The sequence below is a fragment of the Phalacrocorax aristotelis genome, chromosome 18, assembly GCF_949628215.1.
Source record: "Phalacrocorax aristotelis chromosome 18, bGulAri2.1, whole genome shotgun sequence".
NCBI classification, from domain to species: Eukaryota; Metazoa; Chordata; class Aves; order Suliformes; family Phalacrocoracidae; genus Phalacrocorax; species Phalacrocorax aristotelis.
In genome coordinates this window covers 12,145,822-12,171,884 of record NC_134293.1, presented here as the reverse complement: position 1 = coordinate 12,171,884, position 26,063 = coordinate 12,145,822, and the positions used below count along the sequence as shown (strand labels likewise).

At 44.0% G+C, this 26,063-nt stretch overlaps 1 protein-coding gene across 4 annotated transcripts in view; it reads left to right on the top strand.

Moving 5' to 3' along the window:
• The window catches only part of LOC142066269 (S-adenosyl-L-methionine-dependent tRNA 4-demethylwyosine synthase TYW1-like), a 108,670-nt gene that overhangs the window by 12,996 nt on the left and 69,611 nt on the right, over nucleotides 1-26,063 (top strand). For all 4 annotated transcript variants that reach the window (XM_075113541.1, XM_075113543.1, XM_075113544.1 and 1 more), the window contains exons 8-10: nucleotides 7,481-7,607; nucleotides 19,511-19,563; nucleotides 22,233-22,351. In XM_075113541.1, coding sequence (XP_074969642.1) covers nucleotides 7,481-7,607; nucleotides 19,511-19,563; nucleotides 22,233-22,351 — 299 coding nt within the window. The remainder of the gene's footprint in view (nucleotides 1-7,480; nucleotides 7,608-19,510; nucleotides 19,564-22,232; nucleotides 22,352-26,063) is intronic.

Below are 26,063 nucleotides of genomic sequence, written 5' to 3'. Positions count from 1 at the left end.
CAGTGCAGCTGGCACTAAGCCTGTGCACATGTCATCTCCCATTAAACCTTCTTATTTGCCTGGTGGTCAGTGCAGTTTGTAAGTGGCTCCCAGCTGCAAAAGTATGTATCTTCGTCTTGTTCAGTGTCCTGCCCCTCTGTGTGAAGGGCAGCATCAGTTATGGGCAGTGGGAGCTGCTTTTTCTAACCTGTTATAAGGTGAGCCACAATATTGCTTCCTTTGCTGACGGTTGGGCTGCCAAAGCAGTCAAAGTGTCTACCTTTCCTTGTTCCTGTTGGAGCTGATATTCTGACATCTGTTTTTTTTGCTGTTGGATGCCGAGGATTGGCTTGAGAGGGGGATTGCATTTTCCTAGGTGGTGCAGATATGCAGAAGAGGTGGACCCTCTCCTAAAAGCCTTCTGAACAGAGGAGTGTGGCATAAGAGAATGGAAGGAGCATTCCCTCAGCTTGCAGAAGGAGCTGTGCACTGTAACATGACATTAAACTGTTTGTGTTGCACAGCATACTGAAGCGTGTGCCATACCATGCTGTGGATTTTTCTCCTAATAGCACAGTTAAGCTTTAGCACGAGGAAAGGATGTTCCTTTTTGGTGCTGGCATGGCGAGAGCCTCTGTGCCAGTGGCGAGGCAGCCTGGGTCTGTATCTGTGCTAGCAAGGGATCCTCAGGTAGGGGGTTCATTCTGCCCCAGCTCATTTGGGCTGGGTCTCTGTGATGATCAGCATGACCAAAACAGCAATGGGTTGGTAGCTTTAGGAGGAGTGCTCTTCTGTATCATTCGCTGTAAACAACCGTGCAGAAGAGACCCAGGTGTAAAGCACAAGGCTTTGCTGGAAAAGCAGCTTTGTGTGTTTGCGTGCTTGGAACTGTGCTGTGTCCCCCTTGGGAGGGTAAAGCACCAAGTCATTTCTGACTCTTCTTTGGTCTGTAATTTTAGAAAGTGGGGCTTTGGGCCTTCAGGGATGCTTTGCAGGCTCTTGGATGTGTGTCTTGGTCTGTTTTCCTAATTGACTCGTTTATGTTATCTTACAGTCAGATTGATTGATTGATAAGATTGATTATGGTAGAAACCAGACAATTTCCTTTTGACTTTAATAATGTACTCTGTGATGATCTTGTGGGTTCTCATCTAATATGTCTGAAAAGTGGGTTGTGATGTATATCACTGAATGGGCTACAGACCAAAACTGTTACTGTGGGTGGTTGGAAGACTTGTACACAGCTGCTGCTCGGGGAGGAGGCAGGTAGAGAAAGTGCAAATAGGGACTTACATGTGCTGCCCTCCAGTTAGCGCCGACTTCCGCTGATTGAGAGTTTACGTGTAGTCTTTAGCAAAATGGCCTTCCTGGGAAGACTAGCCCAAGCGGGAGAGTTGTGCTTGGGACTATCCTGGTCCTAGGAAGAATGCGGAGCTCTTCTGCTTGACACCTTTCCTAGTGTTTCATAATTTGTATTAATATTTTTATGGTTAGATGCTTTCCTGTGTTAAAAGAATTCTGAAGACCAGTGAAAGCTGCATCTCTGAGGTGGCGATGAGAACCGACTGCTGCTTGCTGATGCCTGACTTGTGATGCCTGACATACGCTGGATGCCTTCCTTTCTGTGGAAGGCATTCAGGGTTTCTAATACAAAATAGCAGCCTGCAGTCCGGCCAGCTTTGCCTACAAGGGCTGGCTTTTCCACAACAGATACTGCTGCTAGGAAGTATACCTGTAGCTGGTATTAGCTCAGATTGGCTGGAGGCTTCTTCAAACACAGCAAATGATTGCAGAATCAAAGTTCATCACACTTTCTTTTTTTCAAATGGGTGCGTGGTGTTTTGACCACTTGAAAGATTGGTGTTGAAATGGAATGTCCTTTTAGTCCTAAACTGTAAGGAAAAGAAATAAATGATGGAGCAGAGAAGTCTTTTACAGAGCCATTTAAAAAGAAATTGCAAAATATGGCAAGACGTTGTGAAAGGATGTGTGCTGCATGTGTGTGAGAAAGCAGAATAGACTGAAGTGGAAAATCTTACTGGTTTTAGGCTGGGCATTTCAGGATACTTGTTAAATCTTGCTACCTGGATTTTCAGTTGTGATCATTAGAGCACAGAGAAAGGAATAAAAATGTGAATATATGGCCCAATTTTCAAATATAAGCTAGTCACTTTTGGGTGGAGACAGACACATTTTTAGTTCTGATTCTTTTGTTTCCTTTGAAAGACAGCCGTATTTATGGTGCGTCTAAGGAATTTTCCCAAATCAAACAAATGTTGACAGAATCACGCAGCAGTATGTGAAATGGAGTTGTGGTTTAATGACACCTTGTAAAAACTTTCCCTACAGCAGAGCAGTGATGTTATAGCCCAGCGAAGCAATCTAAAACCCCACTGTAGCCCTGCAGATGTATTTTTAGAGTTGTGATCTGGGATTCTTTTTGTCCTTGAGGATTCTGGCCGATGTTGAACCTACAAGAAAACAGACGTTGGTGGGATCGTTTATCCTTCTGCATTTCACAGAAGATGCATAGTGCCCGTTCAGACTGGTCAGTCAGCAGCGTAAGTCTGCTGTTATTACTTGTCTGTGTGAGTTTGCGCTTTAAAATGCTGTTGCGCATGTCCAAAAATCTCAGCATTGACTTTTCAAACAAAAGAAAATGCAGGATTCCTTCTGCAGGGGTTGAGCTGCAGATCTGATTGAATAGCCTCCCTTCTTTGGATGGCAGCTAGTACCTGCTGCCTCAGAATAATGGGAGGGACCTTCTGTTATTCTACAGCACAGTAAAGTAGATGTGGATGGAGACTTCTTTCCAGCTCGTTATTGAACATTCCCAAAGGTTTCTATTCAGGAGAAAAAAAAAAAATCTCACTTCAGAGTTGTCTGTTTTTTGGGGTGGTTTCTTTTTTGTTTGTTGGTATGAGTCAGAACTTCTCGGCGGCTTTCCTCATTTTAGGGACACTTCTTGAAAACACACGCCATGATTTTTGCTTTTGATCAAGCCACCTCCTATTTCAGTCATGGCAAGTTAATGGATTGCCAAGTTCTCCATCTCTCAGCTGTCACGCTTTCAACCCTTGCCTGCTTTTTGCTTCAGTTCAGGCTTTCGTGCTTAACTGGGCAGCGATGTATGGAGTGGGTATGTAGCCTGTGATTATGTAGACTCTAGTAGCTATTTTCAATAAGGTTTTCTTGCTGTTGGGGTGTTTGCTGGATCACTGATTACTCAATCCAAGTTTCCAGTATACGTCTTTGTGCTCACTTGCAAATGCTCAAAGCCATTTTTACTGATGACTGACAGCAGTTGGAGTGTCCCATGTTGCTGTAAGATTGGCAGAGTGTTTAGTCCATGGTCTGAGTAAATTGCAGTTCTGTCTCTGTTACAGTTGGGTTGTGACAGCCAGAGCTTTGTACCTGGAGCACAAAGGTTCCTGCAGTTCACTAGCAGTCTTCTGCTCCACTTCTGTTGTGTTCAAGAGTATCTTGGTGCAAGTCTGCTCCCTGTCCTGTTATTTTTCTGTGTGTTTTAGTCTTGCAGGAAGGTTGCTTTGTAAGGAAATGAGTGTCATTCCCGTGGGCAGCCTGATGTCTAGTCAACTCTAAAAAACCCCTGTGTGGTTCTTGCCTGTGGTGCCACTGACAGCTGAGCCTGAGCTAGGGGAGAACTTGTCAGCTTTTCTAGCTGTGCTCCTGCCACTGGAGTATTGCTTCCAGAGCTCTGCTTGGTGTGAACTTTAACTTTTCGTTCATGAATTACATGAACTTCTACTTCATTTAATGACTCCTCTGGGAAAGTTTTACTAATACTTTGTGCTGCCAGGCAGTCTTCCTGATAGTGTTGCCAACATTTTTCCCTTAGTGCTGGTTCTGTTAGTCCTGGCTCCAGCCCCTGATGTATTACTGTTTTCTCAGTGTTTGTGCCTTTCATTTGTTAAAAGAGCCTGGAGCCTTCTGATGGATGAGGCTGTAAATCATGGCAAGGCCAGGGGTTGCCTCTTGTTTGGCCACTGGGAGGTTAAATAGGAAAGAAGTTCAGTCAAAATTGGGATATTGTGGGTGTCATTTTCCTTCCAGGAGTAAAAACTTCTTGGGGAGCATGTTTGGTTTTTTTTTTCAGCTGTGACACATCAATAAATAGAGCCATGAGGCTAAAAATACTTCATTCAAGTAGCTTGAGGAATACTTTTTTGCGTGGAAGTTACGCTGAACTTGTCTCTCTTCTTTTTTCTTTTTTTTTTTCTTCCTCCTTCTTTTCTTTTTTTCTTGCCCCCACAATCTTAGCTTGAAAAGCATCTTGGCATCCTGGAGACAGTGCTTCGGAGAGGAGGAGAAATGGCAGTAGCATGTCGTGTTGGACACTCTGACTGTATCTGAACATGGCTGTGGATGAATTTTATAGGCATGTTTGTAGGAAATAATTTTAAACACTTGAACTGTGACTTGTCAATGGGGTAGCAACACCTCTGCCTTGGCAGGGGATGCTGAGGCTCTTGCACATGTCTGTTGGATGCCCTCTGCTCTTGACCCATTGAAAATGGGCTTCCCCTACCTGCCCATAAAGTATGTGCTGCTGGTGTCTGTTGTTCTGCCTGTATGGCAATGAAAGGGAAGAGATTTTGGTTTTGCCTTCACCTGTAGAGGAGGTGATCCGAAATCCTTACACATGGGGTTCAATCTGCTTCAATGGCAGTAGCAAAAAGCAAAACAAAACAAGTAACACAAAAAAAACCAAAACCCAAAACAAACCACGGCCCAACCAAAACCAAACCTCCAGCAGGCTGCTGCAAGAGCTGTGCTGAGCGTCGCAGTCCCAAGAAATTGGAGTGTATTCCTAGGTTTTCTCATCTCTGACTTCCCTTGTCTGTGAACCAGAGGATGACTCTTCAGTTTTTCGGCAGTGAAGTATTTCAAGGGCATGAAAAGCTGGCTTTTGTCACTACTTGCTTGATTTGTTATGGAAAGATAGTAATTTGTCTCAGATTTACTACAGGGCTTTCTGCTAAATCGCCAGAACTGGAGAATTTTGCTCTGTGCAAAGTTAACTTTGTTCTCTTCACTCGAACTCTAAATAATACATATGAAAGGTTTGTTAAGCAAATAAGTAAAACTCCCAGGGCTGTGAATTCCATCTCCTACGAGAAATGTCTGACCAATGACTTGCCAAACTGAACAAGTCGGGTATTGCAGTTCAGAAACAAACAAATGATTATTTTGTTTACAGGCTTTCACATCAGGATGGGGAGGGGAGGGGGCAATATTATCATCACGATGAGGGGAAGAATGATTATTGAAATAAATGTGTTTCTGCCCTGCCAGGAAGGCAATTTTATTTGTTGTTCTTACATTTAGGTGCTCTTCACAGATATTGCAGTAACAGGCACAACACGCAGGTAGAAATGTGCACACCCTTTTAATGCAGCAGGACTTTTTCTGTGTCTGAAGGCTGTCTTGGACGGGATGCCTCATTTGTACTCAAGCCAATTACTGCATTTTTAGTATTATGATGTGTTCCGTAATGCAGATTTAGTTCTAACGGGAGAATTAACCTGGCACGAAACTGTAGAGCAGATAGGTCAGAGTGTGTCCACTTGTAAATCCTGTTAGCTTTAAATAGCTAACAAATCTGTACCAAGACAGCACCTTTCTTTAAGTGGATGGCTGGGTCTAGTTCTGGGTTAAATGAGAGCTTGTGGGAGGAGAAGCTTTTTATTTAAGACTTAATAGTTAAAAAAATGAAGATTTTATCTCCTTTTATCTCCTTCCTTCCTTATGCATGAGGCTTTTCCAGTAATGGCAATATTTTAGTGTTGAAGCACCTTGCTGAGAAATGAAGATGAAGTCTCAAGAAATGAGTTTTTAAACCCAACAAATGAGAGGTACTTTAGAGAGAGCCTTTCAGGGAAGCTTTGAGGTGTTATAGAAACCAATGAAATCCTGCCTAAAAGCTCGGCAAACTGAGTGAAAGGAAGTAGAAGATGGAAACAGCTTTCTCCTTCAGTAAGGACCACATTGTGTTACTGGTCATTAGAAAATACCTTCCTGCACAACCTCCCTGAAAACGTGAGCAAAGCTTTATTGAAAAGGAGTAGGAAAGCTAATAACCCCTGTCCCTAAATGTTTTACTTTCCTATTCCCTTCTCAAGTGCTTATTAAGAACTGTCCTTGAACCTTTGAGCCTGTGTGTGGGGGTTTTGGGTTTTTGTTGTTTTTGTTTTTTTTGTTTGTTTTGGGTTTGGTTTTTTTTTTTTCTTCTGGGCACCTTTATTTTCTGAAATTTTGCTCAGGTACAAAAGAAATCTGTCTGTGTGTCTACAAATGGCTAGATTACTTTCCCTGTTTGTGAAGAACACGGTTTGGCAAGTCAAGACCACTGGTTTCCTTAGTGATGCTGACAGTTGGTGGATAGACTCAAGCTGGAAGCATTTGTATGAACTTCTTGATGTCTTTGGCACAAAAGAGGCTTGGATGTGAAATAGCCTTGGTTTTGTGAAAACAAAATGTCCTCTGTTTTTGTTTGTTGTTTATCCATAACTCCTTTAATATTTCAAAAGAGCCATAAAGGACTGACAGATTACAAGTTGCATGAAATATCAAAGTAATTATTTACACTTTCATGCTGCTTTGTGTAGACATGAAACAATAAATACCCATAAAGTCTCAGAAGTGACACTTACACAGCGGGGGATTCACAGTTTCTTATGTCCTTGCTTCTCTTGTGTTTGCTTCTCCTGCTTGTAACTTTATGCTAGTGAGTGATATTCCTGCATTTGGCTTTAAGTAAGCTCCAAGAGCTTAACTGCATGGATAAAGCAGTGTCTGCTGGAAGCCCGACTTAGGTGGGATGCTGCAGCTCGTGTGTCTGGAGCTGACTGCAGGGCAGGGGGAAACAGCCTTTTCTTGCAGGGCCTTTGGTGATCACTGAATTTTGGTGGTGCCCATGACTGCCGCCTTGAGTGGCTTGTGCAGAGCACAGCTTCTGCTTTGTAAATTCCTGGGCTCTAACTCAGCGTAGCGATGTGGCTTTCTTCCCTGACCTGCCCCAAATAATTGAGACCATAGCTGCTTGTCACTCTGGGCAGTTGCGTGTCAGGCACAAAATGGTTTGTTCCCTCTGGTTTTGGGTTCTGTGGAGAGATGAGATTATTGTGCAATCCTGAAACACTTGGGTTTAAATCCTGGAGTCCCTCTCATTCTCAAATAAGATTCAAATACCTTGTTTTTTTAAAATGTCCTAGAGAATTTTACTGCTGTGTTAATAGAACAAATCTTGAGTGTGGTGTGGGTTTTTGTGTTGTTTTTTCTTTTTAATTTACTGTCCTCAATTACTGAAGGGTCCGTGTCTTACAAGAAGAGGGATAGGATGTAGGATTACAGGAATGCAAGAATTAGTTTGTGGATACTCGTGTCAGTTTTAAGTTTAGCAGGTCTGTGCCTGAACTGTGCCAGTGTTGAAAATGTGATGCTTGAATCTAAATGGTTGTAATTCCCTCTCTTTAAACAGAGAGAACGTGAGCTCGAGGAAGGAGGTGTTGGAACAAGCTGGACTCAAGAGAACACTGGGAGGAAGGAGGAGGGTGAAAAGAGAGAGATGATTACCCCAGCTCTGAGAGAAGCGCTCACAAAACAAGGTGAGATTCTGTGAAGACCAGATGGTAGACCACACTTTGAAGCCTTAGTGATACAATTTTAACAGAGCAAGTGAAGGATGGTGGTTTTTATGTTAAAGATGCTGCTCTGGGCCCGCAGTCATGGTAGGCTTTAACCAGAGGCAGGACAGAGATTAGGCAGGGGCTGTTTGTACTTCATTATTGCAGGGGAATAAGCTAAAGCTAGGTAATGCGTCTCAGCGTGATGCATGGTATAACGTGCAGAGAGTGTACCAGAGTTCACAGGGTTTAATGTATCTGCTAAGGCAGCTTGAGAGAGGAGATGATAGTCCCACATGCCTCTGGCTCCTGGAGTGTAAGTTTCTCAAAGAATATTTAAAGAACAGCTTTGCGTCTCTTTTGCGTCTTAGTCCTTTGCTTTTATTTTGGTTTCAAATTCTGATTTTGTTACTGAAACTTTATTTCCAGAAAAGGAAGTATTTCAAAGTAACTGTAAAAATCACTAGATTATTAGATCAGTAGATCTCCTATAGAGAAGAGTTTTGATGAACTTAATGCCTGTTTATAAAACAAAGGGCAAGCATGAGAAAAGCCAGACTGACAATGATGCAGTTCAGAAGCCTCAGTTCTGAGTGGCAGAGCCAGGAGAAGGGTGGTGTGAGCTCCCCTACGCTGCTTACTTGGAGACTAAAGGGAGTTTAGTCTAATTTGTTTTATCTCTTAGGATGAGAGAGAGCGTGCTCAGTTTTCGCGCCTGCTAAGTTGGTGGTATCTCTCCTGATGCTTCTGAAAAGGCACTGCTGGTTATTGCAGTGGAGGCACCTCACTACAGAGCTGGCTCTGAAGTTCTAACCATGTTCTGTGTGAGTCCAGCAGCTATGGGATCTCAAGGCTTTTGCTCCCCAGCATCTCAGCCGTTCTTCAGCCCAAACTTTTGTAGGTGACTGGTGTTGCATTCTGCCCATCAAGTGTCTGACATGTTTGGTTGCTGGGTTTTTTCATTAACCGTAGCACAGCTATAAAACAGCCATTCTTTAAGTTTCTAGTCTGAAAGAATAAAGCAAAGGCTTAGTAAGGAGTGGCAGTGACTTCGCCTCCTCTTCATGTTCACAGTGGTGCCGCTGCTGGCTGGGACCAGCGGAGGGATTGTAGGAGGCTGGTAAATACATCTTCTCAGCTTCAATTCTGAAGGCTGTAATGTGGTGGCAGTTACACTGCAGCATGCTGCAGGGCAGCTGGAGCACTGTTACAGCCTTTTATTTTTATTTATTCATTTATTTAGTTAGTTCTGTCTGTGTTTGATCTAGAGGTCTAGTTGTTCTGTCTGCCTGCAAGGATGTCTGGAGGACAGGCGGATTTGTCTAGCGGGGCTGGGGGAGTGGGCTGCTGGAGACGCGGCTGTCTAGAAATGGGCAGTGGGGAGGTGAGCATGCTTGCCTGCTGCAAGTTCCCTCTTCTGAGAGGTGAAAGGGGCTTCTGACTTCATGGAAGGGTGCACCAAGTCCTCCTGACATCTCAGGTTTTGCTTTGGGACACAGGAACCCTGGAAGGGCTGTGGAGACTGCCTGCGGTACTGACTTCTGAGAGGGGAGCAGTGAGTGGTTTTCAGCACACTGCCCTGGCTTTTTGGTGGTGCAGGGATCTATGTTGTTCCCTGGTAGTTGCAGGAGTGTTTCATACTCGCTCACTTTCAGGTCCAGTCTGTGTTGGTTCAGGGAATGAATGAAACAGTGCCTTTCTAATGGTGTATAAAAGGTGGTCATCTGAAAAACGAAAACAGTGCTGGAAGGAAGGACACCTTCCTACCATAATTTTTTTGACACAAAGGCAAGTTCCTCAGAGAACTCAGATTAACTTGTGATGTTCCAGAGACAGGAATTCATTATCCAGGCGAGCAGGTTTATATTTCTCCCTTCCTTCGACATTCGGGGTAGTGCCAGCATTGGATCAACTAGTAGAATCTACTTGCTTAAATCTGCAGTTTCAAAGACTTAAGACTGTCGAGTCTGTATCCTTACAGTTACAACTGCCTCCCACTGGCACAGCCTGCCCCTCCTTTCCTCTGCTACTCACATAATTCTTTAATGGTTGCTAAACAGTGAAGAAGAGAAGCTGCCTGCCTTTTTTCACAAGTAATATAACATTTTTTTCTACAAATAACACACCAAGACAGGCTTATGTGGCTATAAAAATAAAACTAGTCCCTCCTTCCCTCAGCACCATTCTCCCCCCAAAAACAAGTGTAATGGAGTCAAAAGATAACCTAATTTATTTAGCAACAACTGGTTGCTTTGGGTGTAGGTTCAGTGTCTCTTCAAGATTATCCCTGAGGGCATAATAAGCCAAAGAGAAGGAGAAACCAGTACTAGTGATTCAGGAGAAAGCTGTTCTTTTAAATTGTAGTTGCGTAACTGAAGTTTGCCTTTGAGCAGCATCTCTTCAGACCAGCGTAATGCTTGCTTTTTTTATTCTGATTCACCTTCAGACAAACTTACCTTCTTGTAGGCAAACTGAATATTGCTTAAACAATGGTTTTATTTTAGCACTGGCATTGAATTTTAGCTAAATATAGCCTTGCCTATTGGGCTGTATAGGTGTTAGCTCTTGTAGTTGCCTGGCTGCAAATACCTTTATAAAAGATGCTCTGTAATAGTTGCTTTTTAAAGTTGTAGTCGATCTTGTGTTTTGAGGAAATGCTGATTCCCTTTCCATCAGTGTTCAGGCTTGCATAAAAAACAAATACAGCACAAACTATTTAGTGCCTCCAAGTAACAAATATAGCTGGGGGGAGAGAGAGGCTGACAGTTGAAGTACTTGGCTCTGTGCCACATCTGCAGTGGTACCATTTTGCTGTGTTAATGCTTCAGTAATTTCATCTGTTTAGGTAGAAGTAATGAAATAAACTTGAAAATAGAAGCAAACTTTTCATATTGATGTTTCCTGCGGCAATTAGTAGGTACAGCCTGAAGTTCTCATTTGCTTTCTGCAGTTGCCTGTAGATTCTTGAAACAATCCCTGCTGGGCTGGATATATATTTTTTTTCCCTTGCTCGGTCTAGGTACCAGGAAAATTTTGTACATGGTGAAGTTCCAGAGCTCCTGATCATCAAGACCTTCACTGATTTTTCAGGAAGTTCATTTGAATCCTTTAGCTTTAGAGGGAGTCTCAAGCTGCTGGTTTAATAGGAAAGGTGATGTAAAAAAAACCTAGTGTGAATCCACAGAGGTTCCTTCAGTGTCCCCTGTATCAGCTGTGCTTATTTTATGGGTGCAAAAATATTGACTTATCTTTTACATTTTCCTGCTGCTATAAAGTCAGTACAGCAATAGTGTGGAGGCCTGGGCTCTGCTCAGATTGCTAACCATCGTTAGTCCTCACCGCTCTGATTTGCCAAATGTTGTCTTGATAGTGATGGGTCACACTGAAAGCCAAACAAATTGCCATGCCGAATGCGAGAGCCAAGGCTGGCAGTTGGGGGAACCATGGTTTTACTGCCGCTGACTTCCCGAATATTTGGAGGTCAAACATGATGTCTCACAGTGACAGCCAGTTTCATCATCCCGATCACATTACAGTGGTATTTAGCAGTGCTTCAGGTCTCCTTTGACCCTCAAAACCCTGAAGAGCTGATGATTTGCTTAGGAGATTCCAAGGACCTGGATTTCTTAAGTTGCTCATAGCATGTATTTCTGACACGCTCTTTGCTTTGCTCTTTTCTGCGGTAGCACTACTAGATGCAACTGTGCGTTTTGCGGTAGGCAACACAATGGATTAATGATACCCAAAGACTGACCCCACTGACATTGTATAAATCATTCTGTCACGTCTCTATTAGCACAGGTACAGTTTTGCTGTGGGCCAGCTGGATTGTTCTGTCTTTACGGGTCAAGTGAACCTACAATTTAGCACCAGGGTGTCCAGGATACTTCTGTTTCACTTGTGCCCAAAGGCAAGTGGTATTAGGAGACAGCTTGTATCTCAAATAGTATGAGCTGCTTCAGTAACCACTTGTTTTTGTGCTCTAACTCCATGGTTGATATAAAGATATACTTTGATCTATGTTTTTCAGTGTGCATGGGCAATCAAGAGGCTGACTTCAGAAAAATATTGAAGACTGGTCTTTTCAAGTGCTTACCAAGCTTGCTTGAGATTACAGTTTTAAAAGTACTGGGTGGGTTTTTCTGTCCATTCTTGGACTGAGGTTTCTGGTGCCTGCAGCTTTGAGCTCTTCGGACCGTCTTGGCTCGCTGTAACGAGCTTTTCCAGTGTCCAGAGTTTGGAGATTGGTGCTGCTGTACAGATACTTTTGCAGGCTGTGCATGAAAATGTTTGCATGCATCTTTGGGATTCGGTGTCCTTTATGTATAGCTGTTAAACTCCAGGTGGCACTAGCAGCTCACGGCTGGGTCAGGGATTAGTAACACTGGTGCAGTCCCTAAAATGTACCGCAGAATTCAAATATTGGCCATGGGAAGATTAAAAACTAGTTTGCAAAATAGAAAATTATTCTTAGTAAGCAGAGTAAATACAATGACTGAAACCAGGCAAATTTAAAGCCTACTAAACTTTCTTGAAGTTCTTTAGAAAATGTCTCTGTAAACAAACAGCAAATGCACAGTTAAAGGGGAAGAATTCTGAAAGCAGAAGATGCTGAAGTCCCACAGTGTGGAAGCTGCCAAGACCTGCTGGTGAGCTGAGTGCAATACTAATTTGCTGGCGCAGATGTAGCAGCTTATCAGGAGCAGAATAGATGCTGAAGGCTTGGTTTTGTGTGCCTGATTCTTCCCTTCTGTAGTTACTGGAGCTGCTGGAGTTACTTCATGTATAATAGATGAAAATAAGCATAAATGCATTTATATTAGAAGTACTTTTTTTTAGGTAGGAAGGGTTTTGGAGAGTATTGGTCTTTGAAACTAAGTCTCTTAAGCTTGAACAAAATACAAGATATATCTAAGCAAGGATAAAATTTGCTGTCCTTTCTTCATAACATGGCACTCTCCCCAAACAACGAGGCAGCTTATACGAATGGAAATGAGAAGACAGAAATGTGCCTGGAATAACTGAAAAAAGGGAGACCAAACAAAGCAGGAAAAAAAATGATCTTGTCTGTAGCAACTTGTAGTTCTGTCTCTTACTCTTTTTATCTATTAGCTCTGGGTACCTGTGGAAGAGAGTTGTGCAGGCTGGCTGCCTTCTTCCACTAGAAGCTTTTCAGCCCGAGTTGGCACTGAGGTACAGTTCTTAAAGATGTTAAGTTCCTGCAGATTTCTTGAGAATATTCCTGTGCATAAAGAAGAGAGACTGAAGCTCTTCTTCCTCACTTAATGATGTGACCTCTGAGTTATGACCCATCCTGTTTGGCCAGCTGGTCCCTCTCAGCTGGCAAGGATGAGATTCAAGGCTAGGCACGCATTTGCTGTCTCCTGCCCAGCCATCAGACCAGCCAAAATAGGTAGAAGAGGCAAGGGGAGCTGGAGGTACGAGGCAAGGGGAGCTGGAGGTACGAGGCAAGGCTACAGAAGGCGCTCGAGCGACCCAAAGGTCCTCTACGGGAGTGTAGGTGAGTGTGAGGGGAAAGCCTATGGTCCCGACAATGGAGCTGTTGCTTTGGCCCTAGCAGGGGAGCTGAGGAGGCCGTGAGGGCATGTGTTTATAGGAAGCTGGTTCTTCTGAGGGACAGCCTGTTCAGGAGTCCCACCATGCCTTTTTTTTTTTTCCCCTGCTTGCTTTACAGCCCGAATGTGAATTGCATGTGCTTTCCTCCTCAGAGGACCTTGTGTCTTCTCAACCTCCCAGACAGAGGTGTAGGGATCCTTCTGCTATTCAGAACATTTGAGGGACTCGTGTCTTGCAGGTCTTTGTCTTGGATGCAGTGCCTGAGAGCAGTCAGAAGGTGACTTCTGGAGATGGCTGGTTACTTCTGTTTTCTTAGGGTGGCTCTGGTGGATGGTGAGGGACATTTGCTTGCCGAGCCCCAGAGATCCCTTCCTGGGAGTAGGGGAGCAGCTGTTCTCTTGGGATGGCAAAGCTGATGTGGAAGTTAATTAAACTACTTGGGCTGAGGACTGGACATCTTTCCTCCACATTGCCTTGGGTGAGAGGAGGTCTCAAGAACTTGCAGCTGATTTGGGGGATGGATTAAAATGGGATGGGCTGCCAAGTTGTTGATGCCTGTGGCCTCACTTCTGTAAGACATGATTTGCTGTGATTGCCACTAGTGGAGGTCACTGACCTGATGCGCTCATGGCAAACATTTTGCAACGGCTCAGCAAATGATCTGGCTTACCACGTTACTTTTTGATGAAAGTGCCAGCTACAGAAGGCTTTTCTTCTGGTTTTTGTTCAGTACCGGTTGATGTCAGTGAAAATATCAGTGGTCTCTGTGCTGTTTTTGTAAAAAGCATAGTTTGACAAGAAATTACGCATTTAAATATTGGAAGTTTTATATTCCTACTGCCCAGGCATTTCTGTGCTGCAAAGGAAAAGGTGCTCTTGGATTGAAATGGACATCTGGGTTAAAGTGAAAATCCAGATTTTAAGAATTTTTTAGCTCTCTTATGATCAGCTGTGTTGGGGCTAGAATTTGTTATAGCTACTGGCATTCCCATCCATCCAACTTTGCCAGTCTCATCTTCTTGATACTAGGTTAGGATGGGTTTGCCTGCTGAAGCAGCTGCATTTCTTTCGCTAACCTTAGTAGGCTTTTACTATGTACTAAAAATATTCAGGATGTTCTTCCTGTACGATGGGAAGGGTCTGAAGCAGCATTTCAGCAGCTCCACTGAAAGACCAAACTTCTCATCCATTTTGGAACGACAGTATTTTTGCATACAAGGTGCAGTCCTGTAATCCTTTCTTGTGTCCTCACTCCTGCTTTGAGTTCATGGAAGCAAGTCCTTCCACAAATCCCAAGCTGTTTGTACTTTTTAAGAGCACTTTCTTCCTTTTCAAAAAGAGAGAAAACCTAAAGAGTACATCTTGATGGATTTGGCAAGAGTTTCTTGAAGATTGAGCAATGCTAGGAATGAAACTGGAGGTTTCTCCTGTTGTGCTTGGGCAATCTGAAAAATTCCACTGCACAGATCCCACTTCTTTCTATTTTGGTATAAAATACTGATGTAATTTGAACAGGTTCCTCTCACCAACGGCATTTCTTGTTGGTGTTTTTAATTTTTTGTGGGAGGTTGGTTGTTTGGTGTTTTCCTCTTATTATTTTCTAGCTTTAGTCAGACATTGTCTTTTGGGCAGTGGCTCAAGTGCAGCAATTGTGTTACAACTTTCAAATGGTCCTTAAAGTGGTGGTGATGCGTTACTGCTGTGTCGCTGACCTTCAGCTCCGGCCCTTTTAAACTGCACGCTTGCAAAATGGCAGGAAATGGGAAACTCCTTTCCCCCGTAAACATGCATCTAGTGTGAAGGTCCCTTTCTGCACTGAGTTTCAGCTTTAACAGAAAATCATTGCTTTGAACCAGGGGGGGTTTATTTATGGAGATTTCTTGGTAGAACCACACTGATTTGCCAGCTCTATATTGCTCTTCTGAGAAGAAAAGCCTTCTGAAAAGTCATTTGAGTTTGTGAAGCACATGTGACATCAGCTTGGCTTTTCCAAGCTTACGGTGGCTGAACTCTTAGAGGGGGATGGCGAAGTCTTTTCTTTGTACCTTTTGGGGATTTTTCAACCACTGATCTATTTCATTCTTCCATAATTAAATCTTTTGCTCTGTGTTTTCAGTGTCTTCCGTTGAAGCAAGCTTTTGGTGGTGCAGAGATTTGTACTGGAAGGTGCCTTTGGTTTTTTGCTGGACATTTTGCTGTATTGGGATAGTCAGCAATCTTCGGAAGCTGTTCAGCATGGCTGTCTTACAGATGCATTTTTAAATTTTTTTTTTTAAGACTGCAGATACTGTGATACTGCTTCTGAGATGGACACATGTACTTGTAGAAATTTGGTTTATCTGTTCTGCTTTCAAAACTAAAATAACATAATTGCTCACATGCACATAATTCATCCATGTTCAGGAGCTTAGAAGGGTTTGTTATGTGTAGAGCACTGGGAAACTAGCAAAACCACAACTAGAATACCTTGGTGTCTTGGAATGTGACACGGGTATAGAGATAGCGGTGTCCTGTCTCGGTGGCTGAGAGCTCAGCAGGGTCCCTTGATGAATTCTCTGAGTTTCAGAGAATGGACTTTTGAAACTACTGTTTACACAACAGAGTTGAAATGCTGCAGTGTAGTTTTAAACGGTTTGCCCCAGACAATGGAGCGGTCACCATCTGCAATGCTCTTTGGTTAAAAATCTGTCTGTGGTCTACTAAACTCCGGTTGGATTGTCAGGGTGAGCAATCACCAAATGTTTATCAGCTTAGTGTTATTGCCTGATAATACTCATTTCACCCAAAAGCTTGTTTAAATGCTTAATTCATGTCACCTTACAGTTAAAAATGACACTTAATATCAGTGAAGTTTGGCAGGCTTCTAGGTCATTCAAAATTTATCATCTAGAGCAGGATCAACTAACAGAGACTTCTGATTAGACGTTCTTGTGCCTTTAGTCAGGAGTTAGGCTGATTACTTTGAGCCTGCTAATTATTTAAGGAATCCTTTGATTATTAGGCTATAGAAATAATAAATGTATTTTTTGTTAAGCCTTAGTATCTCCAGATACTAGGGACTGTGAGCTCAGTTCCATCAAGACAACACTCCGTGTTGTTTGGAAGGTGGTGTATCCAAATATTCAGAGTTATTGCTCACAGGTAATATATCTTAAGAGCAAAGAAGTGAATGTGTTCAGTGAGTCCTGGCGTACATAGGTGCGGATTTCTGGGCCATTAGTAAGATTTGATTCAGCCATCTTTTGCCTTGGCAGAGCCACAGTGAAGTTGTGGCAAAGACGATGGAAGACTTGAGCTAGTCTGAGCTTTCAAAAGGGTGGTTCAGCAGAAGCTGCAGTGTGGAAATGGAACGGAGAAGACCCTCAGACTTGTTCTCGAACATATTTCCTCCCATGTTTGGTTTAAAACTCAGTGCTTGGTTCTTGCTTAACCCTTTGTACTTTTTTTTTAGCCCAAATCGGTTTGCTACCTGTGTTACTAGCCAGCAGTAGAGCAAGCACTTGAAGAAACAGGCTTTACAGAGGTGGGAGGAGTAGGGTAGCTCACCTAGAGTAGACGTGTAACAAGTGTTCAGCCTTGATCACTGATATTTTATCTAATTTCTGAGTCTGAAAAAGCATGGCACAGCCAGTGTTCACTGTGGTGGCTTAGCAGGGTAACCACACTTTCTACCCAAGTTACCTACACGGTGAAGGCCTGAGTTTAGCAGCTTTGTACAGTGCTTTTAAGATGTTCTGCAAGTATATGCTGTTTCTTCCTGTAACCGTAGCTGTGACTCCTGGCAGCAGCAAACAAGATGAGTAAACCCCTTCTCATCATTAAAGCTGGCTGAAGTTTGTAAGACTCTGTTTTGATGTTGAATGTGTACAATTTTCTTGGCCTTTATAGGAAGCTGTGGGCGCTCCACATGGTGGAAGTTGATTTAAGTAACTTAAGAGAAAATGCTGCAGCTTTAGGCTCCAGAGCTTGGCACCTTGCACAGTTTAGCTGCTTCCTCTCTTCTCTCAAACAACTCAGTAGCAGATCTGGGCAAGCATGTCCTATTTCCAATTTAATTTTAATCTAAAACCCATTTTAAAGCAACCATATTACTTCTGCTGACAAGTGATCTGTGAGAGAATAATCATATGTGAATGCTGTTGCTGGATTCTGAAAAATTGAGGAAAAATGGCTAGGGCTGTGCTGGCTGAGATGAGCAAAGGGTCTGGCTTGAACAGCTGTATTAGAGGGAGAAGGAATGTATCGCCCTTTTCCACGCTTGTCAAGAAATGCCATAAGGACCTGAATTCTAGCAGCACAGGGAGGTCTTGGTTGAGACTAGACCTGGCTGGACAAGCCCATTTGCAAAGAAATGCAGAAGAAATAGGCAGGACAGACCCGGGGGGGAGGAGATGATGTGATGCAGCCAAATGCAGTTGTGTGTACTTGGCCATGCCTCTGACAAGGGTCAGTCAGAAGTTGCCGCAAGGTCTTCTGGGTCTCATCCAGTCCTAGATAAAGGTGTTCCCAATATTGCATGTGGTTTTGGAGACTATCAGTTCCATGTCAGAAGTGCTGATCAGGCTTACACTGATGCCTTTCTCCGGGAAAGGATTGGATGATGTGAAATACCAAGGCTTTTTGGCTTTCAGCAGTTTGTTCTTCCTTGCTATATTGGCTTATCCATGAAAATGCGTGTGAGGCTTGGAGTTATTAATTTAGGCAGGAAAAGGTTGAAATATTGTCTGTTCCTACTGAGCTGGAGGGGGAGAGGGAGGTCAGGACATGGGAGTGGCCTGACACTGAAGTCACCAAAGCCTCACCTAATCTGGCAGTTGGCCCCTCTGCCGTCTAACGGGGGTCCCTACTGCTTGCTCCTGCTAGCTGCCTCCCGTCTGCTGGCCCAAGCACTTGTACAGTCTCCCGGAGAGTCGCCCAGGGTGCAGATCAGGCTAAAATTGCTTTTGCGCTAACCCCCCAGCAAGGTTAGAGCCAGTGCGAGGAGGCAGGACAAACATCAGGTCAAGGAGAAAGAGGAGACTGGGCAGGTGTCTGCCAGATTTAAGTGGCAGAGTGACTAGAGCAGTGTGTTCTAGCTGCTGTATGATTCCTTGTTAGCCACGTGTCTTCATGTGGCTTGATTTTTATAGTTTGATGTTGTGGCATTTTCTGTCACTGTAGTTCCCGGCTGGCTCGGTGTCCCTGGGGTGGAGGGGACTTTGGGGTGCACTGGCACTGTCCTGGGATCTTGCTGTGCAAGAGACACATGGTGACAAATGAGCAGGGCAGGGTTATTGTGCCACCTTTCGTTGTAGGAGGTGGAGGCCAGTTCTGCTGAACAAAAGGCTTTTTTTTTTTTTCCTCTGTTAAATTCTTGCTGGTTGGCAGGAAGGGGACTAGATACCTAAAATTTATTTCCCTTGAAAGTGTTAATACAACATCAGGCTAAAGCAGCTAGTTGAAAAGTGCTGGGTTTAGGGACAACCAGGCCATTGACTTATAAACGCTACTGTAGGACACAGTGAGGCTTCTCAAATCCCTCTTATTTTTATGCTGATTTTGAAGTGACTTTTAATCCTTCAGACATATTAGTCTCTAAGCACTTTTTTCAAAGGAGAAAATAACCCAACTCAAGCAGTTTGGGTAATAATAGTACTTAGTGCTTAATGAACGTTGTGGAATTAATCCTACTGGACCAATAAATTTAAATGAAATTGTGTTGATCTTGGCAGGGGAACAAGGAAGTTATGTGAAATCAGCTTTCCTCTGGGCACGGAGGAGCAACTCCCTCACTGTGGCAGCACCATGGTCCATGGAGCTGGAGCTGGTGAAATTGGTGAACCTGTGAAGTTTGGGTTCAGCTGGGCCCTGCATTTCAGTTCTCTTCCTCCACTCTCACAACTGCACTGCAAATCTGATATTCTCCAGGCTTGGTCAGCCCTGCTGAGGAGCCGTGGGAATGTGTCTCCTTGGTCCCAGGGAAGAGTCGGTCCTGGGGTGACCGCGCAGGGCCAGGGAGATGCATCCCCTGTGGATTCAAACAAGGCTGAGGAATGTAAATAAATCTGCCATTAAAATATATGGTTTCAAGTTGGCTGAAGTCCCTTGGGTGGCGGTGGCCTTTGCTCTGATGTGCAGGCCCCTAGAATCAAATGGAGAGTGCTGCAGGTAGGCACTGAGGTCTTGCTGGTAGTGTCACCTTTGGCCAACAGGGAAGATCAACATTGAGACAGTGATGCTTAATAAACTTGTGTACACCGATTTATTTTTTTGTGTGTATTGATTATTGTAAATTAAAATTGATGGTTTGATTTATTTCTTGTTTTCAGGTTATAAGCTGATTGGAAGCCATTCTGGGGTGAAGCTCTGCCGATGGACGAAGGTATGCTCTCTTTTCTTTTCTCATTTTATAAATTAAAAAAAGCTAGAGGATTTTTCAGGTGTTACAACTTCCAGGTGAAATATCCTTTTAAAAGGTGATAATACTTGCACAAAACCAATTTCATGTTCCAAGCTGTAGTTTTGTGTTTCAAGCTATTAAAATCCCGCTGCAAAGGGTGAGAAGGCGACCATGGCAAAGAGCTGGGAACAAAATTTTCTGTTGTTTTTCCTGTTATTCTGCTGTCTGCTAAAATACCTCCTGCCTACTAAAATATATGGCAGGAGCAGAACACCGCAGAGAAAATTGGGAAGGTTACGTCACCAGCGTGAGGTCTTCTGGAACAAAGATAACACAGTCCGTCATTACACTCGAACGGGCACCCAAGAGCATTTGAAGCTCTTGTTCTGTGACTGGTACATCTGGTTTGTGGCAGTGCTCCTCCACTGGTTTTCAGCGTTTGTTGAGTAAGATTTAGATGGCGAGGGAACTGTCACTTGTTAATGCTAGGACTTTTTAAAAATTACTCTGTGGGAGTGTGTGTGTATGTATATAGCCGTGTATAGTACGTCTGTGCGTGTATGTACACGCATACATGAAAATGTCATCCTCCAAGCCCTGCAGCTGTATATTGTAGACTACATAAGCCAGTAGCTTTTCAGGTAGTTTGCACACATTAAAATATTGCCAGCAGAAGCACAGAGCCGGGTGGAACAAACTTCAGCCACCTTGGTGTGTTTATTGTTTCCGCTGTCCTTTGCAGGTCCCCAGGAAGCTCACGGGTTGAAAGCTGGTCTGTAATGTTATACATCTGGGGAGTAACATTGATAGAACATCCTAAACCCTTCAGTATTTGTGGGAGAATAAACGATGGGAGTCATCACCTCATTAAAATGCCAGCACATCTCTAATTCTTGCACTGTGGCAGCGATCAGTTTCTTGGACTCTCAGCTCTCTTTCACTGCATGATTAACTTTGTTTATTTTTGAAAGAGCTGTTTGAATGGCAATCACCAAAGTGGGTGGCTGCAGCGAGGTTTTCATATTGAAATGCCTGGTATCAATGAACTGCCTCATCAAAAGACTTGTTCTGGTGAACAGTTTAAAGAGCCCACTGCTGTATTGTCATGAATATTTGTGAGATGTACTGATCCCACTGATGCTTCTGCTGTTTACTCATACAAATATTTCTCTCTTCTATCATTTTTAACATCAGAGAAGGCCATGAAAAGTTTAAAGAAAAACTTGCCAAATTTCTTCAATGCTGTGACTGAGAGAGGAAACCAGCGAACCTATTTTTATTAAAGAATCAGAATTTAATGCAGTACTGTAAAGCCATTTTGCAAAATAAATAGCAGCTCTGTGTGCTTAGATAGGACCATACTATTTTTAGCTTAAGCAGGAATTGAACATAAAGTGTTCTAATAAATTGAGCTGAAATTGGTTACAGGCAGGAACTTTGACTCAGATTCACACCAATATGTGAATATCTTCAGGAGGCTTGTTTGAGATTTGTATCAGCAGAAAGCAGGAGCAGGGCTAGAAGGATTAGTATTAAGTAGAGTTTCATAGCAATAGCTCAGATTGAAATGATTGTGTTTTGCCATGTTCTGGAAAAGAGCACAAAACCTGCAAATTTTAGGAAGAGTGTCGATTTGCCTGTCTTATGAAATCCAAAAGATAGCTTGCTGTCCTAGAATTTGTGAATCTCCTGAAACCTGTTTTCTGAGGGTTGGGTAGAATAAACAGTATTTTCCATTTTGTTTAATCCCCCAATCTCATAACAAGGCTGCGCATATGTTAGGGATTACCTGTATATTCTTTCCCTGCTGCTCGGTGGAGACTTTCTCTTGGATCACCAGGACTCTTCAGCTAGAGCAAGGTAGATTAAAAGTTACTGTGTCATATTTCAAATTTTCCCTTGAGTGTAGTAAAGATTCTTTCTCACTTATTATTATTTAACTGACATAATGAAAGACAGTCTTTGCTCCAAGCAACTTGCATGCTAAATAGGAGATATCTCCTGGCGGGAAGGCTGCTGCGGTTCTCTTGTGAAGGGAAGCGCGGCGTCCTGCTGGAGCCGCTGGCTGGTGTGAATGGGGATTTATAAGGTCAGCGTGTTTGTTTAATTTAGCGCTAGAAGAAATACTCTACTAGACAAATGAAAAAACTTGAGTGTTCAGTAGCGCAGCCTTGAAATTGATCCTTGTTACTCTTTAGTGGGCTTTTACAATAGTATTTCTTGCAGCTTAAGTGGCTTCGCCTGCTTTCTTTTGTTGGCTGGTACACGTAAAAGCTTCAGTAAAGCACATTGTTATGCTTTGGTGTCGCAAGTAAGAAGTTATGGATTATGTTGAAGTTTCTGTCCTCTGAAACAGTTGCAAATTTGACATCATAAATGCCTTGTTTCTGTAAGGATGTAGATAAACAATCAGACTGTATACTAATCTGTGAGCTGTGAATTTCTTTCTGCGTCTGTCATTATTCAGACTTGCTCCACAGCTGTGACCTTGCTCTGATGTCTGCCACAGGTGACTTTGAACAGCGAAGTTACTAGGGACTGGAAACTGCAGATATGCCTGGGAGCAGATTTCAATCCTTTGCACTCAGTTTGTTTACAGATGGTGCATTTTAACTTTTTTGGTATTTGTATGTGTCTTTCTCTGCTGTTAGTCAATGCTTCGAGGCAGAGGAGGCTGCTACAAACACACATTTTACGGAATTGAGAGCCACCGCTGCATGGAGGCCACGCCGAGCCTGGCTTGTGCAAACAAATGCGTCTTTTGCTGGAGGTAAAATACCGATGCAGTTTTACTTCGGGATGGGGGGCTCTGTTCCATTCTGTCCCTCTCCTGTTCCTCACACCTAAAGCAGCGTGCGTTGCTTGTGTGGCCTTTTCACTTGGGAGCTGGGGAGGAAGGGTTTAGAAGGAAGCAGTGTGGCTCCCCCTTCCTACCCTTCTCCTGCCCTTCCGAGAGCCGTGGGGCCCGTGGGTCAGGGATGGTAGGGGGTGAGCTGGGTGGGTGGGCTCTGCACCTCAGAGGCTGAAGAGGATCCAAGGGCTCCCTAGTGCTGCCTCCCCTAGAACTGTCACCTGTGCAGCCAGGTTGTGGGCTCCAACAAGTTCAGTCTGGCTGGGGACCCATGGGAGGAGGAATCAGGGAGGCTGGAGATAGACACCTCTCCATCAGCCACCCTGCAATTCCCACTGCCCCTGCTCTGAGCGCTTCCCAGAGGCTTGGCTCCCTCTGGAGATCACTGTCTGAGGCTCCCCATGGCTCCGGTGCTCTGGAGAATGTGGGCTGGCTTGTCTTGTGCAGAGCCACCAAGGTGTTAAGCACTGCGGGTATCTTTGTTCTGAAATTGGACCGTTTTTCTTATTTAAAGCACCTTCACCCCCACCAATTCAGCTGCATTCTTAATGAGTGAGAAGTGGTGACCTGGTAACTCTTGCCTTCCTGAAACAGTAGCTAATAAATGACTTTCCATTTTAGTCAGTAAAGTGACCCCTTTTCTCAGAGGAATTACTTTGTTGTTAATTCTCTAAAGGAAATGAGCTTTGCCTGGATCTGAACCATGAGCCGCTCTAGCAGCGCTTACTCACCGAAATGCCTGGATTTCCGAGGGAGGTTTTTTGCGAGGCTGGGGGTGTGCAGGATGGGATTGGGGAGAGAGAGACTGAGGGGTTCAGCAGAAATAAAAGCAGTGACGTGAAAGCGTACTGAGTGGGAGGACATGGAGGTTATTCTTTGAGCTCTTTTGTCTTCTACCTTGCTAGTTAATTCAGACCATGGGGGCTGTGCTTCCTTTGGTGTTTATGCCTACCCCAGGGGTCTGGCTGCCAATAACACCCATTCCATCCCTAAGCCTGGGTGTCCAACATCCCAACACTTCCATGCACAACCAGCCAAATTCCTCTGAGTACCATTTTCGTGTCTTTCATAGTCTTAAAGTTATAATAATGTGACTCTTTCCTGAGAACGTTTAAATGACAGCATCAGTGCAAAAGGAGCGCTATAATTTTGAAGGCACTTGGAAGCTGTCTCCCATGTTAGTGTTAAGTATAAGCGTTAGACAGTGGTCATTTGGGGTTCTATACCAAAATGTTAATTGGTGCTCTTGGTGGGCTTTCATCATGATGTCCTGGCTTGAAAGGACACAGCAAATGGCTTGTTTAATGTGCAAGTTCTGCTGCTTTTCTTCGGAGCAATTTGATGTCTGGGAAGAAAAATGTACTGCTCGTTCCTCTTTTTTTCCAATGTATCAGCTAGCAATCACAGAATCCCGGGTTGGAAGGGACCTCAGGGATTATCTAGTCCAACCTTTCTGGGAAGAGCCCAGCCTAGACAAGATGGCCCAGCACCCTGCCCAGACGACTCTTGAAGGTGTCCAATGTGGCCGAGCCAACCCCTTCCCTGGGGAGATTATTCCAACGGTGACTGTCCTCACTGTGAAAAACTTCCCTCTGGTGTCCAATCGGAATCTCCCCAAGAGCAACTTGTGTCCATCCCCCTTGTCCTCCCCGTGGGACTCCATGTAAAAAGGGAGTCTCCATCCTCCTCGTAGCTGCCCCTTAAGTCCTGGTACATGGTGATGAGATCCCCTCTGAGCCTCCTTTTCTCAAGGCTGAACAAACCCAGCTCTCCCAGCCTAGCCCCGTATGGCAGCTTCCCAGTCCTCTGATCATCCCGGTGGCCCTTCTCTGGGCCCCTTCCAGCCTGGCCACATCCTTTTTGTACAGCGGGGACCAGAACTGCACACAGCGCTCCAGGTGTGGCCTGACGATGGTGCATTTAATTCTGCAGTGGTGACTGTACTGGTAGGAAGATTGCCATGCATGTTATCTCTCTGTCCCTATACAGAAGGTACATAAACACCAAATAGAAAGCAATAACATCACCAGAATGAGGCATTTTGTTCCTGGTATTGCACTGCAGACCATTTCATACTGTTCCCCTTCAAAATGACCCAACTCTGATATTTCTTAGCAGCAGCAGCAGCCTGTGTCTGGAGTATGGGACTGAACTGGGGAAGTCAAATGAGTGTACATTGAAAAGTGCAGTAATTGGGATAAACAGCTATGTGTCTCTAACTCTATGTGCCTCTAACTCATCGTCCTGTACCTTTCATTTGTCACTTCTAAGAGGAATCCTGGAAACAGCAGCCCTAATGATAACAAATGCTAGAATGCTTATTTTACTAATGGTAACAGCCTGGATGCAAGGGAACAGCTTTCCAGGGGACTGTGCTGAAAAGTATTCTCACTTCTTTACCTTCTGTGGGTGAAATGGGTTGCAGTTGTTGGACTTTTCCATATGGACTTCAGCTGCCTGTCTTCTCTCTTCAGACCTCTACTGAGTTGGAAGAATTGAGGCTCAGTTTGAGACTTAATCCCAAGGCTTGCTTTATGTAAACCTTAAGCTGACTTAAAGCAGAACTGAAAGAAGCTTTCTCAGTTCTGGTTGCTTTTTCAGACCTCATGCTTGGGCTGCTGTAGCCTTTGTGTGGCTGTGAGCTGTGCCAGGTCCGGTTAATTTGGTGTAGGAAGAGGAGACTTCCATACCCACTCTCCTCCTTACCAGCTGCGTGTCAGTGCAGTTCACAAACCCTGCAGCCAGGACTACCTCTGTCTCTCTCTATATTTCTTTTTAATTTTCACCCCACCATGCCTTGCAGATTCTTAATCACGTGAGGCTAAATGTAAAATCACAGGCACCGCTGGCTGGGTAGGATAAGCATGTTACCTTCTTATTAACAGTTACCATCTGTGCTGTTGGAGACACAAGAAGCAATAGTTTTGATCTACTGCTGGCAAAATGTTTTAAATACAGGTTTTATTCCTTGCTGGTCCCATCGTGCAGCTTTGCACACGAAGTTGCAGATAAGACTGCTGTGTTTCTCATCCCCCGCCCCGATCTCTTCTTTCAGATTTTTGACATTTGTAGAGTCTGCCAATGTTTCCAACTGCATAACCACTGCAGCTCTCCCAGGATTGCTGAGGAAAAGGCCAAGGAGCCTGTTTATTTTCTCTTCCTTACTTTGGCAAAAATGCTGTAGTTGAGCTGCTTTCCCTGGGAATTAGATGTCATTGTAGTTGGCCGGTCATGACTGACACATTTTGGCCCTGAACCAGGCATCATGGTTGGAGCCAGCATCCAAACACACTCAGAAAGTTAGGGTTTTTTTTGTAAAAGATGTAGTTTGACTCTGCACTGGAGACCTTTTTTTCCTCCTCCTTGTCCTTCGAAGCAGTACATCCCTGGTACAAGCCTGCCGCTGCCCCCTTACTGGTGTGACTGCTGGCTCGTGCTTCCTGCCTCTCCGCTTCAGGGAGCTGGCTGAGAGTTTGATGATGCAGGTTTATAACATGGCAGCTTCTTCGGAGGGCAGGAAAAGCAGATTGATCGTTTGTGTGGTGTTTCCCCATGCCGTGTTGAACTCCTGCAGTTGTTGTATCAAAAGCAAGGTTGGGGGGGGGGGGGGAAGGAAACACCTTAATTACTG